This window comes from Chelonoidis abingdonii, chromosome 5, assembly GCF_003597395.2.
Source record: "Chelonoidis abingdonii isolate Lonesome George chromosome 5, CheloAbing_2.0, whole genome shotgun sequence".
NCBI classification, from domain to species: domain Eukaryota; kingdom Metazoa; phylum Chordata; order Testudines; family Testudinidae; genus Chelonoidis; species Chelonoidis abingdonii.
Window position 1 is genome coordinate 54,542,723 of NC_133773.1, and position 18,061 is coordinate 54,560,783.

Genomic DNA, 18,061 nt, shown 5'->3' on the forward strand with positions numbered 1-18,061 from the left:
GACCCCTCCGAGGGTCACAAGACTATTACATGGGGAGTCACAAGCTGTCAGCCTCCACCCCTAAACCCTGCTTCTCCTCCAGCATTTATAATAGAGTTAAATATAAAACATGTGTTTTAATTTGGAGGGGAGGGGAAATCATACTCAGAGGCTTGCTGTGAGAAAGGGGTCACCAATGCAAAAGTCTGAGAACCACTTATAGATGCAGGAGCCTGTACTAATGCAACTCTTTGCAGGTCAGGGCTTTGTGCAAACAAATCGGGAACCTAAATGTTCAGGTGCATGATCAAATATATCAACTGTATACATTAGCATGCAGCCACTGATTGAAAACACAACACAATAGACAGGAATGGGAATTCTAGATCTTGAAAGGCTGGCAAGACATTTCAATTACCTGACAATATCCTATGTTTGGATTTCTAAAAGCATAAGCCGTTAATACTCTCCTCAGGGCAGCAATGCCCATCTCATTCTGGAATGCAGGGTGCTCTGGGAGAGAACGGTGCAAATCTCTCTCAATCTCTTCTGTGGCAAGGTTATACTTCCCCATAGATTTCTCCACGAGGTCCTCATAATAGCCAGGGTGGGTGGCCATCTCATTAATGGCTCCTACGATGAGGAGAGAGCAACACCAATGAAGTAGGATACTGAAGTAAGGGCTTACAGACATACACCCCTACCCCGATATAATGCGACCCAATATAACACGAATACTGATATAATGCGGTAAAGCAGTGCTCTGGGGGCTGGGGAAGGGCTGCGCACTCTGGCGGATCAAAGCAAGTTCGATATAACGCAGTTTCACCTATAACATGGTAAGATTTTTTGGCTCTCGAGGACAGTGTTATACTGAGGTAGAGGTGTAGTATAGTCATAATATTTTCTTTTGTTCCGTAGTTCAGACATCTTGAATGGAAATTTTAAAATAGAAACAAAGATTGAAAATACATTTAAAATGTTATAATTTTAAAAAGGATAAAATTGGCCTGGCACTCATAAAAATACCAGCTGGTTGCCTTTTCCTTTGGGTACATTTTAAAAAGCAGTTTCACATAATGATAAAATAAAAGTCAGAAATAAACCCTTTCCTTTTGTGGGGAGGAAACGCTGAGCATGCTGAATCACAGTGGAGCTTTAACAGCTGCCACCACCACAGTGTCCCTCCACAGATTGGGAACTATCTGTTGCTACTTGTAGCGCAGCTAGCCTATTGGCTGGCACCCTGTTCACATGCTGACCGCCATGATAACAACACGCACGTCCATCTCTAAGTCATTTACAGAATAGCTGCTGGTTCTATAGAGCTCTTCATCTTCAGAGCAATTTTTAAAACATCCGTCAGTCAATCCTTACAGCATCCCTGTAAGCACATAGTATTATCCTTATTTTAAGGACAGGAAAAAAGAAGCAGAGAAGTTAACTACAGCTACAGAAAGAGTAAGTGCTGGAGCCAGGACAAGAACTCAGGAGATCCAGATTTGCAACCCTGTGTTCAAACCATTAGACCACACCTTTCTCAACCAAAAAGTCTCTATTTAAAATAATACCAACCTTTTTTCTGTCCAGTACACCTGCTCCCTATCCAGGGCAAATATCTCCACCTATAGGTCAGTTTTAATTTAGTTATGAAACATGGCTAAGGTCTGACCTACTTCAAAAACTAGAACCACATGTGAAACAAGTTTAGGGGACCACTGTGTTGGTACCAGAAGACCAGGCATAGATGTATCTGCAGCATACACAAAGACTTACTGTCCAGAGTTTTTCCCTTAATGTGAATTATTTCCCCTTTTCATTTTAACCCATTTAACCTTGTTTTAACTCTGGTAACTAGTGCATGTTAGGCTAACTATCTTCCCACACTTGAATTGTTCCCCAGACACTAATGGACATCTTTGCTCATCCACGGGCTACGCTGTCAATCTGTCAAGAGAGAGAGATGCATCACATTTATATAAACTGGGCAAACTGTAGATATCCTATCCAAAGAGATCAAATCTCCAGATCTTATCAACCAGCTTTTTTTGACCACACTTTAGCTATAATACAAATGATCATCCCTTTATAACCACTGTGATAGCTGTTTAATATATGTTTGAGGGGTTCTATATTTTAAACTATGAATTAATTTTACACAAGCAAAGTACAAACTTGAAAAACTGATAGACAACAAGCAACTGTCAAAGGATAAAAGGTCAAGTGGCTGATTGATGTTCAAACTACATGTCAAAGTTTGAATAGGCAAGTCTGCTTTAACTGTCTATGCAAATTGGAATAGCCATCTAGAAGTTAAGGTAGCTGAACATAAGAACAGCCATGCTGGGTCAAAACAAAAGGTCCATCTAGTCCAGTATCCTGTCTTCTGAGAGTGGCCAATGCCAAGAGCCCCAGAGGGAATGTACAGAAGGGGTAATCATCAAGTGCTCTGTTCCCTGTCACCCATTCCCAGCTTCTGGCAAACAGAGGCTAGGGACACCATCCCCGCCCATCTTGGCTAACAGCCACTGATGGACCTATCCTCCATGAACTTATCTAGTTCTTTTTTGAACAGTACTGACCTTCTCAACATCCTCTGACAAGGAGTTCCACAGGTTGACTGTGCATTGTGAGAAAAAAAATACTTCCTTTTGTTTTAAATCTGCTGCCTATTAATTTCATTTGGTGACTCCTAGTTCTTGTGTTATGAGGAGTAAATAACACTTCCTTGTTTATTTTCTCCACACCAGTCACGATTTTATAGACCCCTATCGTATCCCCCTTTAGTCGTCTGTTTTCCAAGCTGAAAAGTGCCAGTCTTATTAATCTCTCCCATACAGAAGCTGTTCCATACCCCTAATCATTTTGTTGCCTTTTTCTGAACCTTTTCCAATTCCAATATAAACCTAAGTGTGACTGCAATAGATACTTCTATTAATCCAACAGGATCAGTTTATTTTAGGAAGGACGAACGATAAATAAAAATGAATTTCCTCCAAGAAAATATAGGTGAATGAACCCTATGATAAAGTAACATGGTGATGACAATGAACTTTGACCAGTACAGACTTCCCTTGGTATAGGGAGCAGTGATGTGGCAAAGTGGAGCTCTGTTCAGGGGTGTTGGAACAATTTTTAGAATGAGGGAGCTGAGAGCCATTGAACCAAATTGTAAATCCTGTATATAATGGAAACCACTTCAAGGCAGGGGTGTGACAGCCGCACCAGCACCTATGGCTCTGCTACACATTATCCTCCAGTTGTAGGAGTAAGGTTCCCTCCGAGGGACCTTATGCCAGTGGTTTAAGTCAGAGATGCCCCTGTGGAGCCCCAACTTCACTTGACCATACAGCCCTGAGATAAGGAGCTGCAACTGGCTCCATGCAGCACCCCATTCGCTCCCCACCACTTCCATCTAACTGCAGCTTAGACAGAATGGAGAATCAAGGCCTTGGCATACAGTGGTTTAATAATTTAAAGTACCATCCATTTTTAAGTGCATAAAGATTGTCTGGCCTACAGGACAGAACAAAGGGCCAGGAGCTTGGAATTCCTGACTTCCTATCTCTGCTCTGCCAACAATTCATTGAGAAACCTTGGGCAAATCATTTAACCTCTTCATATTGGCTTCCCTATCTGTAAAGTGGAAACATTACTTGCCAGTCACACAAAGGTACTAAGGAATATAGTTATTATACAGCATGTTCCAGCTGCAAAGCACAAAATATTACTACTCATTATTAAGGATAATATTTTGTCATGGAGGTCACAGAATTCATGGATTCCATGACTTTCAGAGACCTCCGAGAGATTTTCTGCTTCAGCCCCGGGCCCTGGGGCAGTGGAGCTGAAGCCGTCAGCTGGTGCGAGCCCGGGAGCTCTCAACAGTCATAGGCGACCGGGGCCCTGGAGTTCTGAGCTGCTGCAGGTGGTGGGGGTCTTGCAATTCTCAGTCACCATGGCCAGTGGGAGCTCCAAGCTACGTGCCACAGAGCTGTCAGCTGCCATCATGGGCAGCAGGGGCTGGAGCTTTTAGTCTCTTCCTCCCCCCCGCCTATTTTTTAGTAAAAGTCAGAGACAGGTCACGGGCTTCTATAAATTTCTGTTTATTGCCTGCAACTTGTCCATTACTTTTATCAAAAATAACCATGACAAAATCTTAACCACATTCATTATATATGAGTGACAGAATCAAGACACCTTCACAAGTTAACCTGGTCAAAATGTACAAACCACATGACAGTTTCATTGGGTCCAGGATCAGTGAATACCTTGTTTATAACATTTCACTAAAGAGACCTGTAACTTCTTTTTTTGACCGGCTCTTATTAAATATGCTCCTCTTCCTGCTGAAAGTTTTTAGTTTTCACTTCTGAGGCCTCAAACCACTGTAAATCCTTCAAGGCATGGACTGGCATCATTGTATGTGGCACTGGGTACACTGGGCCAGATTTTCAAAGGTATTTAGGTGCTTACAGATGCAGGTAGGCACCTAGGGGGATTTTCAAAAGCACCTAAATCAGGTCAGGAATGTAACTCCCACTGACTTCAATGAGAGTTAGCTACCTAACCTGCTTTAGGTGCTTTTGAAAATCCTATTAGGTGCCTCCCTGTGTCTTTAGGTGCCTAAATACCTTTGAAAATTCAGCCCAGTGTCATCTCTCATACATCTAGCTCATGACCTACGACAAGGTTCTAAACTGGAACCCACCTGAAAGCAGCAGCCAAAGTTCCCCTCTCATGATTTCTGGAATGCCTTTCAGCACAAGGTCTCTTGTTTTCTCTGTCCGATACATGCAGACACCCTGACCATACTCAGCAAAGTGAATCTTCCAGGCTTGTTCTTTCAAAAACTCTTTTGCCTAAAAATAAATAAATTCTGAGAAAGTGTAGTAGCATTTTTGATGCATTAACTGTTAGAAGAAAAAACCAAAGTGCCCAAGCCCCATAACTAACTTTAATTTAGGGGTAGGAGGGAGGAAGTAGTCTAGCTATAACCTCATTCTCTTATTTCAGTGTGTTGCTCTCTCACATTTCTTCTTTCTCCCCAGCACATCTTGCTATAATGAATCTTGAAAATAGGTACAAAAGCAAAAGCCAGAAGAAAATACTATATAACAAACTACACAACATGTTATTAGTTCTTTAACAGTTATGGAAAGGATGTCCTGAAGTTATCCCCTAATCTTAAATACATTATCACTGCATGAAATGCTTTTTGAGTTTTGGCATGCATTATGGGGAAATTCTGCTACTAAAGTACTAGCAGTTTATTTTCTGAATGATACCATCTCTGCAGGTGGTTGGCAGTGCAAACTCTTTGTGGTCAGCAATAGGTAAAAGTTAAACAACTCCTTCTGGAATGTTAACTTTAAAAAAAAAAATTCATTTTAAAACCAAAACACTTTTCTAATTTGGCATAGTTTCCAAAAACAGGAGCGAGATCTACCAATTTGGGGTTGAACTCCTCAGGTGACCGCCGCCGATACATTGTCATTAAAGCCTGCCTTGCTGTTGGAATACTGTTGCCGTTGAGATTGAACTGTCGCTCTCCATCTGCTTCAGAGCAGAGACTTCTTTGAGGGCTGGAGTAAACTATACTACTTGGTCTTGAATACACCTGCAAAAACCAACAGACACAAACTGTTCATTGATGAGAGAGGGAGAATTTTGCTTGTACTGCACAAAAATTATTGCATCCTAAGAGCCAACTCAGTTTGAGGAAATCAAATCTCCAAGGTACAGTTCAAGGGAAAGCATCTGGCAGCAGAAATTAAACTAATTTCAAACAATGAAATTAATTTTTAATTTTCCAATCAAATCAGTTCTAAGCATTTACTTCACCACACCAAAAAACTAACCATACAATTAAGCTGGTTTTAATTTTTCAGTGACTAAGATTATATATTTGAAGTTGCAGGGGCATGGTTGTTAAAAATTCTGCACACAAAGAGATTCTACATTAATTTCTGCAGACAGTAAAATGACTCAACAGGATGATTTGCACCACGGTATAGAAATACCCGATTACAACAGAATTTTCTCTCTCTCTCTCTAGTAACTTTGAATGTCTCTAGGCACCAGCATCCCAAGCAGGTGCTTGGGGCAGCAATCTACAAGGGGCGGCAGTCCCTGTGTTTTTGCCCCCAAGCAGCGCGCCGAACTGCCGCTGCGGACGATGAGGGAAGTCCGTGTGCCATTAGGGCGGCTCACACGTTTCCATGGCAGCGGCCATTCAGCGGCAGCTTCTATGTTCAGCTGTCTGCAGCGGCGCAGCTTCTGTCTTCTGGCTGAAGACAGAAGCTGCTGCCGAATTGCCACCACTGTGGAAACGTGTGTGCCGCCCTAACGGCACACAGACTGCCCTCACCGTCTGCAGTGGCAATTCGGCATGCTGCTTGGGGGCAAAAAACAGTAGAGCCAGCTCTAGCGGCCAGCAGTGGAGGCCGCAGAGCTCAGCATAATACCCCTGCCATAACCAGTTGCAAGCATCCGGCTCCTGCCAAGCCGTGCCCATCGGGCCGAGCAGGGCCTGTGAAGATAGGAGTGCAGACACTCCACATGCACCAGCGCTGGGTCGCAGCTCAATTAGAAGAGTGTCGGGGTCCCGTGTAACTCGGGCAGCACCTGTGGGCAGCCGGCTGCGGCCGACCCACGGCAGCCTGGGCCTGACGGGGGGAGGGGCAGGAGACATGTGTTACCCCCCTGTAGCTCCCCCTGGGGGCCAGGTACCACTCCTTGTCCCGTTTCACGCCAGCCCTTCCTGAAGCTGGAACATTCCTCCCGCGGCTGGGCACGCCAGTCGGACGAGTTGCAATGGCACCGAGCAGGTGGGGTCGGGGGTTTCTGAGAGTTTGTCGCGGGGAGCTCGAGCTTAGTCCTGGCAGGTCAGTGGCGTGCGCTGGGATCCATGCGTTGCCCCGCTAAGTGCCCTGGCTGACCTGGGAGAGCGAGGGAGCACAGGTGGCAAGAGCAGGTCGAGGCCGAGGGGAAAGTAGAGTTGCGCGCATGCCGCCCTAACGGCAGGGACTGTCCCCGCCGTCCACGGCAGCAATTCGGCACGCTGCTTGGGGCGGTGAAAACAGTAGAGCCGGCCCTGGTCAGGGGACAGCGGTGTGGATAGGGGTCTGAGCAGTCGGGGGACAGGAAGTGGGGGGTGGTTGGATAAGGGATGGGGTCACTGGGAGGGGGCCAGGAGTTCTGAGGTGGGCAGTCAGGTGGCGGGACAGATAGGGGGTGGGGGCCAGGCTCTTTGGGGAGGCACAGTCTTCCCTACCTGGCCCCAGGGCCGGTGCAACCATTTAGGCGAACTAGGCGGTTGCCTAGGGCGCCAAGATTTGGGGGCGCCAAAAAGCGGCACCCCCCCAATTTTTTTAAATGGTTGCAGCGGCGCTGCGTAGTCTGAGTGCCGGCGGCAGCAGCTGCCTGCAGCGCAGCTGCCTCCAGCCGGCAGGTTTAGGGCGCCCCGGGGTCAGCACGCGCGCAGCAGCCCGGCAACTTAGGGCGCCCGGGTCAGCCGCACCGCGGCAGCCAGGGGCCCGGGTCAGGAAGCCGCGGCGGCGGCCCGCACCCGGGCTCCCCCGGGTCAGGGAGCCGCGCGGCGGTCCGCAGCCCAGGGCGGCTCTGGTCAGGGAGTGCACGGTGTCCGGCAACCCAGGGGTCCTCCTGGGTCAGGAAAGCCGCCGCGGCTGTCGGCAAGCCGGGGCGTCCGGGTCGGGAGCCCCGCGGCGGTCGGCAGCTTAGGGCCCGGGTCAGGAAGCGCCGCGGCGGTCGGGCAGCCCGGGGCACTCCTGGGTCAGGGGAGCCGCGCCGCGGGGGTTCCGGCGGCCCGGGGCGCCCCCTCCCCGGGTCAGGGAGCCGCGAGACCCGCGCGGGGGGCGGTGAAATGTCCCGGCGCCTAGGGCATCAGAAATCCTAGCGCCGGCCCTGCCTGGCCCTCCATACAGTTTTGCAAGCCCGATGTGGCCCTCGGGCCAAAAAGTTTGCCCACTCCTGCTCTAATGACACACAACAGCTAACGCCATTGTCAAGGAGACAGCTGGCAAATTGAGAATTTTTTTCCAGGTTTAGCCCTAAAAGTAGATGCCCTAGTCATAATATTTCAATCCGCAAACTGAAGATATGAGGGGATTAGCAGAAATGACTTAAGTCTTTATAAGCATTAGTCTTTAATACAGAAATGTCAAGAAAAATGTCTCACACATGGACAAAGAAACTACAGTTAAATTTCCTTTGGATAGTAAAATTAATTACATTTTTTCCACACACCTCATCATCAGAACTGTTGTAACTCCCAGCAATCTCTTTTTCAGAATATGTTTTTGGAGTAGTTTGTAGAAGGAAGTCAGAGATCCTTTGCACAAGAAAGTCTCTATCCTTCAAGTTGGCAAAGAGGAATGTCATTTTGTTTTTAGTGCTGATGGATAATGGGCTGGGCAATACACTAGAGCTGTCCGCCTTTTCCACTACCGACACCTAGGGAGAAACAATAACCACTGGTCATGGCTTTTCAACATTAGCTTGATATGCACCATTTTCAGAGTTGAATCTTAGGGATTATCTTTAGAATCAATGCAGCAGTTTCTAGTACACCTTTTTTTTTTTTTTTTTGCATTTTTTATAGACAAAATGGGCATCATCATACATCACAACTCTTCCTGGAAAACAAGCATCTGTACTGAAACAAAGATCTCTACACTGAAAACAGAAATTGATCAGAAGCCCTGGTGTAGATGAATAACTGTCTTTTCCAACACAAGCCCCTTGTTTTCATGAAACAACTTTGTGAGCTCTAGATCATCACACATTAGTTTGTTACATCATTCTTGATTTTAAATAGGTTTTCAGTACAACCATCACATTTCCACAGTATGTGTCCAATGAGCTCCCTAGAGGACACACAACACTCTCCTACTCACAAAGCTAAGTACAGAGTGTGCCTCTTTTTTCCTTACTACTAGACTCAGCAAGGTTTCAGCAGATCACAGTGTAAGCTGTCCCTTTGATAGTTCAGCCAGGGCTGCTTTATTATGCTAGCTCTGTGCAGCAGTGCATTTTTAAAAATGCCTTGTCAATTTTTGTCAACTGGAGATTTTGTTGAACACCAAATTCATTACCTAGAACATACACAGACATTCAAAGTCAAGGTCTGGAGGCAAGAGTTGGCTAATCCTTTAATGGCGAATAAACATGTCTTAGAATCTACCTCTAGTTTATTGCTGACAATAAATGCAGAAGTGCTTAAAGAACTATTTACAATTTTTAACACTAGATCATTGGACCAGATCCAGACACCTATTCCAAGGACTTCTTTCCACAAGATCAAGGAACCTGCACTAAGTGGGGGAAACGTTCCCCATCTGGTCCTCTCTCCCCAGGAATCTCTTCAAAATCTGGAGAGAGTCTGTCGCTGTGTTTATCTGGGCTTCCTCTGTGTTGAATGCCCTCAGACAGCTCTTCAAACTCCACCTTGTATGCAGTATTCAGAGCAAAACCTATAAAGCACAGCTCAATATTTCACCAGGCTTCTGGAAAGGTAAATCACAATATAGAACTCCCACTGATCAATTATACACGAGCTATAAATGTGTGATGTATGTTCTATGCACTACTGATTATGCAGTTAAAAAAACAAAATCAATCAAGTTCACAGAAAGACCTCTTCTCCAGAGGATACAGCACAGTTGTAAGTGCTTTTAACCATCACTTTTATACCATGGATCAGAATCTTCCAGGTAATAAAAACTGCATTAGGCATGTCAAGATAAGAGAGAGCACATTTTGGTTTACCAAGATTTCTTTTTAAGTAGCAATCCATGATCAGACATTAGCACAATACCTTAATGTTTCCTTAGTTAAAAGGCTAGACAATTTGTTTTTCATTTAACATCTCTTCTGAAGTTGTATTCAAAGACCGCAATACATAGCTCAGTCTCAAAATATTTCCCATTCTCCTCCCCAACTAACTTCCTTCTGTTTTCCAATGAACTATAAACCAGCTCTTTATTAATGCAAAAGAGCCTCATTAACAATATATTTAAGTTAACTAAAAAGAGAAATATTCCTGTATTACTTTTCCGTTCCACTTGAAGAGCTGTCTGAGGGCATTCAACACAGAGGAAGCCCAGATAAACACAGCGACAGACTGGATGTGTTATAGCCAGGATGCTGTAGCATCAGCAGAAACCACACAGACATGCTTCCTTCTTAATGCCAGCAGACACCCACCTACTCCCCTCTCCAAGTGCAGGCTCAGGACCGCCTAAAGCACTGATCCTTGAGAATGTGGCTGCTGACAGGAATGAGTGGTATACTCAGGAAATGAAAATTATAGTTTGTGACCACTGCTATAGGACACATACTTCTAAAGGTTACTGGGCCTGAATGCCTTTGTGCTTATCTGCAAAGGTGTTTCTTTGCTCCAGTAAGTCACAAAAGGCTGGAACTTAGGGCCTGATCCAAAGCCACATGAAGTCAATAGAAAGTCTCCCACTAACTTCAAAGGGCTTTAGATCAGGCTCTTAAAGTGCTGGAAACACCTAGTTTATTATTGTTTTCAGTGTCATAATTACTGAACAATAAACCTCAACAGTTTACACAAAACTTTAAATAGTTAATATGTATTCCCGCAGCTGATTCCTCTGAGAGGCCATCTGAATCCAATGCAGATAGTGCAGCTACAGCTGCTGCTATCAGAAACAACTGCCAGTTTCACATCCAAAAGAAACTACAGTGCTTCACAAAGGTATGTGGATTTTATACCCACACCCCCAAGGTATTTTCTCCAATTAACTTCATTGGCACAGTTCATTGTTCCTCTCAAATTCTCTGTGAACAGAGCACTGTGAATTTAAGGTCTGATTGTGAGGTACCAGGATTTAAAAACACTACTGCACACCACTGAGAAGCTGGATTTTGAAATTTCCAGTGGAAAAGCATTTGTTTTTTTCCTCAGTGATTTGTGAAAAATAGTACCTTAAAATAATCAGTAGTTTTTCAGATTAGGCATAAACATAAGTCATTTCTCATATGGTCCAGGATGAGTTCAGCATTCCAAGCATCCTGGGCCAGCCTGCCCTGGCTATATAGCAAGTTACACTCTTACTTCCAAGTTAAGTCACCATTTTAAACAAACGTCCACATCCCAAACGGCATGCAAGTCATACAGTTTTCTCCCCATCACAACACAGTTACACAAAATTTTTAATTACAATATGGTTAAATTACTTTTATTATTAGGATAATTTTAAGTTTATATTGAAATATAAAAGTCGCATCTATCAATCAGGAGTATTCTATAGCAGTTTATTTTAAAAACAAATGCCTCAATGTAGATTACAAATTGCAGGCTATCATATTTAAAACTAAAAGACAGTGCAGCAATTATGCAAATAGGAAACTAACGTAAAATTGATTGCCACACAAATGACGCCCCCCCCTCCAAAAAAAAAAACAACCAACCAACTGATGCTATCCTTTATAAGAAGCAATTCACTGTGTTACCATTTGTTTAAAATTGGCCAGGCTGGCCCAGGATGCTATTAGGCATTTCTGTTTACAACTAACATTCAAATCTTACCATTTGACAATATTTTTATTGAAATATGTGCCCTTGGTCACCTCTAAAGAAGTTTAATCCCCCACTTGGCTGGAAGGGAAAAAAACATGCTGTGGCCCTTGAGTATAAAGACTATAAACCAGGGAAAAATAGAGGAATCCTGAGGGCTGGAAGGAAGAATAGGAAAGAGTTCCTGTGAATCATAGTAGTGTGAGCATAAAACTAAAGTTGCTACTGAACTGGTGCTACTTTGCTGACAACACTACTGTAATGTGACAACAGGACAAAGGGATTAAACAGCTTCCCAGCATAATGAAAATTTATGCTAGGATCCATCTTAAAAGTAAAACAATTTACTGTAGATATATTCAGAAATGACACTCACCTCTCGAAGGGGGATAATGAGGCTACATAAGTTCTCCTCCTTACTAGTAAAGCAGATGTAATTTGTAGAAACAAACATCTGACCCAAAATGTGCATTTTATTAAATGGAGTCCACAAGGTGCAATCTGTGTGTCCATCTAATTTCTCATCTTTGGGAAGTCGGAATAGTGCACGGTATCTCTCACTCTTGGCTCTAGCATCAAGATCCCTAAAGACAGTGTTTTAAGATACACAATATTTACATAAAAATACATTTCAGACATGTCTTTCTAGGTCACATAGTAAGTATATACTGGGAACTCATTAATTTATGTAGCTGTACGCAAATGTGAAAAAAATCATTAGGAAAGTTATTTCTATGAGACAGCTTTATTAATATCTTGGTACTGGTACAGCGTTGCAATTTCTTAATAGTCTACAGATGATAGTAGGTCCTTCTAATATGCTACATATATTCTACCACTATTAAACACTAGGGAGTAGTTTTTTTAAAAAAAATTAGAGTGATACAATACACCTCAAATGTAACAAAAGAAATGCAACTAAAATATATTCAAAATGTAAAAATATATATAATATATTCAAAATCTAAAAATAATTAAGAAGCTATTCAGCTACCATGCAATAATACCAGGAGAGAGAGAGAGAAATACTTTCTGTATTGTACTTGGCACTTGGCTCTGTTTTATTGTAAGATGCAACAGAGTTACAAGCAATAAGTTCTGGATAGGACCAGCTAACTAGTCGCATCTTTTTGCCAGTTATAGGACTAAATACACACAAATGGTCCCGATTCTCATTTACGTTAAGTCCCCTTTACATGGCACTGGCAGAGCAAAAGGGCCTGAAAGTGGGTATGCATTGTAAGGCCCCTTTAAATTGTCACAGCCTTTTAAATGGTACTCAACGTATAAGAGAATCTGGCTCAAATGTTCTATTTTTATTTTGGTAACATGCCCTAGGCAGACTTTTCCATACCCATCTTCGATGGCAGACCAAACAATGATGTTTAAGTTACTCGCCATTTCTCACCACCACTGCAAAACAATACAGCATCTTGAATTAAAAACATTGGGATATTATCAGAAAATTTCTAGCCAAAATTTGGAAGTAAAAGGGTACATGAGGTCCTAATGATTAGAAGTCAGTGTTACGTACCGTTTCAGTGCAGATACTTTTTGGGGGGATTTCTTTTTCAGTTTTGGTAATGACTTGTCTTGTTCAAATCCTTCATTATCCAAGAGCTGCCTCATAGCTATGTTGGCAAGCTGCTCCATTAATTTGAATGTCTCATTGATATTGAGGAATACCGAAAAGTAGTGTTCATTTGACCTTGTGCTCACTTTGATCATGTCAGGAAAAAGCAGTGTAGCATTCTTCTCAAGCTGAGTGATATCAACCCAGCGGATCACTAACTTTGCTGAACAAAGAAAACAGAAAAGATTCAGCACAAGAATGAATCATGAAAACGGTTGGCAAACAAAAGCATTTTTCCTCCTATGTGTGAGAGAGAGGGTATTAGTTCACCAATTTGATATTTTGTGTGTCATATAATGAATTCAGATTGGATTTCTTACCCATTGGCAAGGTAGAAGAACAGCACAAGCAGAGCAGCCAACTTGGCAAGGCAAAAAAGATAAATTTGGCCTCCTTGTTACCTAAAGTAGTTATGTTTCAGTGTAATTTATTTATATACGAAATATTACACACAGACACGTGCACCATCATAGTGAGGGAGCATGAAGGCCATATTTATCTCTTTCTTTGCCAAGATGTCTGCCCAGACTCTGATCTCCCTCTGCCCTACTATGGGGTCAGCAAATGCAATCTGGGCACACCAAATGGGCTGCCTACTGCACTGCCTCTAACATCCACAGAATCATGATTTTCAAAAAGTTTGTGAAAGGCCTTACTTTAACGACAATTCAGGGTACCAATAACTATGACAAAAATAAATAGAGTCAATTTATAAAAAGACCTTAGGGATATTCATATAAGTCTGAATGTAGACAGCATCTCTTTCCATGGAAGCACCTGTTTGTCACTCATTCAGTTTCAATTGCTAGACCGCTTTATTTTAGGATTACATAGGAGGTAAAAATGACATTCGTTGTAATAAGCTATGATAGATATGTATTTGTGGGCAGAGTGCTAGTGAAGCAGTCAAAGGCACAGGGTGGATGCAATTTATCATGAGGCTCTTCAACCGATCTCACAGAGCCCACTATGTATATGATTTTTATATGTTCATAAATCACAGAAGTATCACAACAATGCTGAATTCTCTGTATATCTGAACTACACCACTGGTGTGGTCCAGAAAGGTAGCTCCCTAGAGTAGGGATTATGTTTATTTAGATTTTTGCACAGGACACAAAGTGTCTGTCAGTGTCTACTAAATTAACAATAATAAACTGCAGCAGATTTTCTATCCATCCTTAGATGACCAGACTGACCTGCCATTGTTAAAAACATACCTTCTCTTCCCATGAGAAAGGAATAAAAGCAAAGGTGGTTAATGCTGAGGTACATCCAGCCCTGACGGGGGACCTTCCCCTTCCAATAACTACAGGAGTAGTAGTTCACCAGTTTCTCTTCCTCTGGCATCCCAAAAAGCTTGTGGAACTTCACTATGGCTTCCTTAAACTTTTCTGTGTCATCATCCTCTTTGATACCATTGATTTTGTTATGCTCTGCGATAATGCCCTGAAGAGGAAGAAAACATGAAGGATGTTCGCCACCAAAAAGTACTTGACACCTTTATTAGACATTACACTTTGAGTTTAAATGCATTAACCAGTTACTTTGTTATCAGAAAAGTCAGTTTCCCTAACCCCTAACTTTTCAGAATGTACTATCCACCTTCTGCTCATCCAGTTATCTTCCATCCTACAAGCCAGACTTTCCGATGACTTTACCTCTTACCTTGCTTATGTCCTGGATAACTAATCAAGCACACTCCATTTCTCAATAGCAATACCCCAATTATTACATTAGTAAAGAGGTTAGGAGGAGTCACTGCAACTTGTCAAAAAAAGTTCACAAATATTGCATCGTCATTTCTTCCACCAAATTTTGGTGAAGAATTGTAGAAAAACCTAATTTTGGAAAAATGTCAACCAATTCTAGTGAGTGCAGAGAGACTAGATAAAAGAGACAAATGTTAGTTTGATTGTAAGCTCTTTGGGGCAGGGATTGTCTTTCTATTCTTGTTTGTACAGCCAGAGGCAGCTCTGTTTTTTGCTGCCCCAAGCATGGCAGTCAGGAGGATTTGGTGGTGTTTCTGCGGGTGATCTGCCGGTCCTGCACTTTCGGCGTACCCACTGCCGAAGCTGCGGGACCAGCAGACCTCCCACAGGCATGCCACCGATGGCTACCTGACTGCTGCCCTCACAGCGACTGGCACGCCACCCCCCACTGCATGCCGCCCCAGGCACGCACTTGCTGCGCTGGTGCCTGGAGCCACCCCTGTGTATAGCACCTAGCACGATGAGTTCCAGGTCCATGACTAGGGCTCCTAGATGTTATGGTAATACAAACAACAACATTTGTTTTCCTATAGTGTTCTACTTCCAAAACAAGGAGCAAGCCAAGAGGTATGGTTATCTCCAAGAAAACACCTGGTCTTCTTCTGATTATCCCAACAGAATATGGGAAACACCACATGCTATTCATTCACGGTGTGGTGAGGGGATCAAAAACATAATGAAGAGCGCAATTCAGATGCTGGTAGAGCTATCCACTGGTTGAGAACAGGCTAATGGCAGCCCTGAAAGTGCTTTCCGGTTGTCTTGTTTTAAGCCACTAAATCTACCTCAAATACCCCCAACACACTTGATAGGACACTCATGTCCTCTTCATCATCCCATTCCGGGAACAAATATTGTTTTGAGTAAATAGGAATGGACTTTCATTGGAGTAGAGGAGTTTTATTCTAAATAAAAACAAAATCAGAAATCAGTCAGAAACCCCACCATTGCTACCTTCTTAGTGACAAAAAATAACTTATGACCCTTCTTAATAGGTGTTAAATGAAAGGTTAGTACTTGGTATCTGAAAGCACAGAACATTTCTTGTTTACTAACTGAACTATTAGAATATGGGGAAAAAAACTAATAATCTATAACATACCCCTTCTTTAACTTAAAGTTAAAAGGGAAAGTGATTTCATCCCTTCAAGTTAGTGTAGACTACTTTAGGGAGCATAGTAGGGGTGGTGGAGCATTTGTTGTGTAAACATTCAGTTATGCAGCAGTTTAAGTAGTAACACTCTTCTTAACAAAGCTGTATTTGACAATAGCTGTCTCATGGAAATAGGTATTTTAATGCTACAGGTTTAAACTATTTATAAAAGGGGTCTATTGTATTTATTTCTGATCTGCTACTGAAATTTACTGAAGCACAGCTGGGTTTTTAAGAGGTGTAATTATTACATGAAAGGTTAAAGAATGGAATCAGATGGAGCCAACAGGCTTCATCTACACACAGTTTATGTCCTAGTATAAATATTTCGCTTAGAAGTGAGATTCTATGCGGCAATAACTACAGTGGTAACCAGCACCTATATTTCAGTATGTTATTTTTCTAAGTTCCTGTATGTAAAAAGAGACAAACATTATTCCTTCTAGACAGAGACAGAATTATCAGTTGTTTTAAGTGTTTAATGTTCTATAGGTCAGCGGCATTAATAAACCAGTACATTTATTTTCAAATATTCATAACACATTTTTTTAAATATCAAGGCATGAGTGAAACTCAGAAATTTTTTGGACCTAAGACCAGCCAAAACATTTTTTTCTTCAATCTACTTTAGATGTTGAATTAGAACCAGAAGAGAGGATAGATGAAGTGGGGACTCCCACATATAATTATTTTGATTACAGTGATATAGATATTTACGCTCCAGCAATTCCCCTAATCTAGATATGCACGTGTACAATATCATTCGGAATGTTGCTTCCCTTTCAAGGAACACAGTGGTGTACAGATCACTGGATGAGATGCGATGAGACATTACAGTTCTACAGTGACACCTATAATCAACAACAGTTTCTACATATATATAACATGCTACCTGTATTTTTCCTCTGACAAATGTGTTTATGTCATTTTCATTTTCAAAGATTGAAAGAGTTTGCAACAGATTCTGTTCAAGCCATTCCCAGTGTTCAGTGATTTCTTTCCTTGAACAACCTGCACAAAAGAACAAAGTAAATAATTCTCTGATGTCTAAAATTTGTTCATCATGATTCCCAAAAACAAACAAGATTTAAACAAATTCTTTCACACAATGAAACAAATGTCATAACCTCAGTAAATTGAAAAAATTCTCCCCTAACCCTCAATTTCACTACTAATGATTGGTGGCAACTCCCAAGATCATCTGTGTTAAGCAGAACCCACATGGGTTATTTTAAAACTTTTCTGTGTTTAGTATTTAGTTTAAAGATCAATGAAGAATACGACATTAAAAATCCTAAACCTAAGGACCTTAATGTGTTTGTGGAATTGTAAATGACATGCTAATGAGGTCTAATTACAGACAGTGGTGACTGGATTTGTTAGCAGCACAAACCAAAAGATAATTGTACATTATACAAATAGTTCTTGACTGAGGTAAATCCTAATATAGGATACAGTTACCAAACTTCAAGATCAAAATCATGTTTGAAACAGGCAATCACTGGAATTTGTCAATTGTATCTCAGACCACAAAAGAAAGACTTTTTCCAAACTTCAGATGGGAGAATATCTTCATCAAAAGAATATGAATTTTGACAGCACTCTAAAAGGAAGCACATCTTTTGTAAGGCTGTCACTTTTAAAGTGAAAGCAGAGAGAGACAATATTGGGCTTGGTTTCTAGGGAGTCAAACAAGATTTCTGCCATGGAAAAACACATACACATACATTCTGTAAATGAATACAGGGCTAGAATGAAGGAACTTTTCATAGATCAGGCATTGAATATGCAACATTTTACTTCTGTTTTCTCTGCTGTAAGCTTCCACTAAACACCACTTTTACTGTCTCTAGCTAGAACTGCTTTTGACTGTTATACAGTATTTTCAGGAACAGTGATGCTTGTGCTGTCAAGGTCTCTCTGTCCTGATATGGAAGGCAGGAATAAATCCATGAGTA

At 42.1% G+C, this 18,061-nt stretch overlaps 1 protein-coding gene across 2 annotated transcripts in view; it reads right to left on the bottom strand.

Annotated features, from left to right (window-relative positions):
- The window catches only part of TBC1D9 (TBC1 domain family member 9), a 103,299-nt gene that overhangs the window by 36,504 nt on the left and 48,734 nt on the right, over positions 1 to 18,061 (bottom strand). For both annotated transcript variants that reach the window (XM_032805288.2, XM_075066279.1), the window contains 8 exons: positions 16,996 to 17,114; positions 14,399 to 14,627; positions 13,080 to 13,341; positions 11,922 to 12,129; positions 8,248 to 8,454; positions 5,429 to 5,599; positions 4,691 to 4,841; positions 398 to 612 (listed from right to left, as the gene is read on the bottom strand). In XM_032805288.2, the coding sequence (XP_032661179.1) occupies positions 398 to 612; positions 4,691 to 4,841; positions 5,429 to 5,599; positions 8,248 to 8,454; positions 11,922 to 12,129; positions 13,080 to 13,341; positions 14,399 to 14,627; positions 16,996 to 17,114 (1,562 nt within the window). The remainder of the gene's footprint in view (positions 1 to 397; positions 613 to 4,690; positions 4,842 to 5,428; positions 5,600 to 8,247; positions 8,455 to 11,921; positions 12,130 to 13,079; positions 13,342 to 14,398; positions 14,628 to 16,995; positions 17,115 to 18,061) is intronic.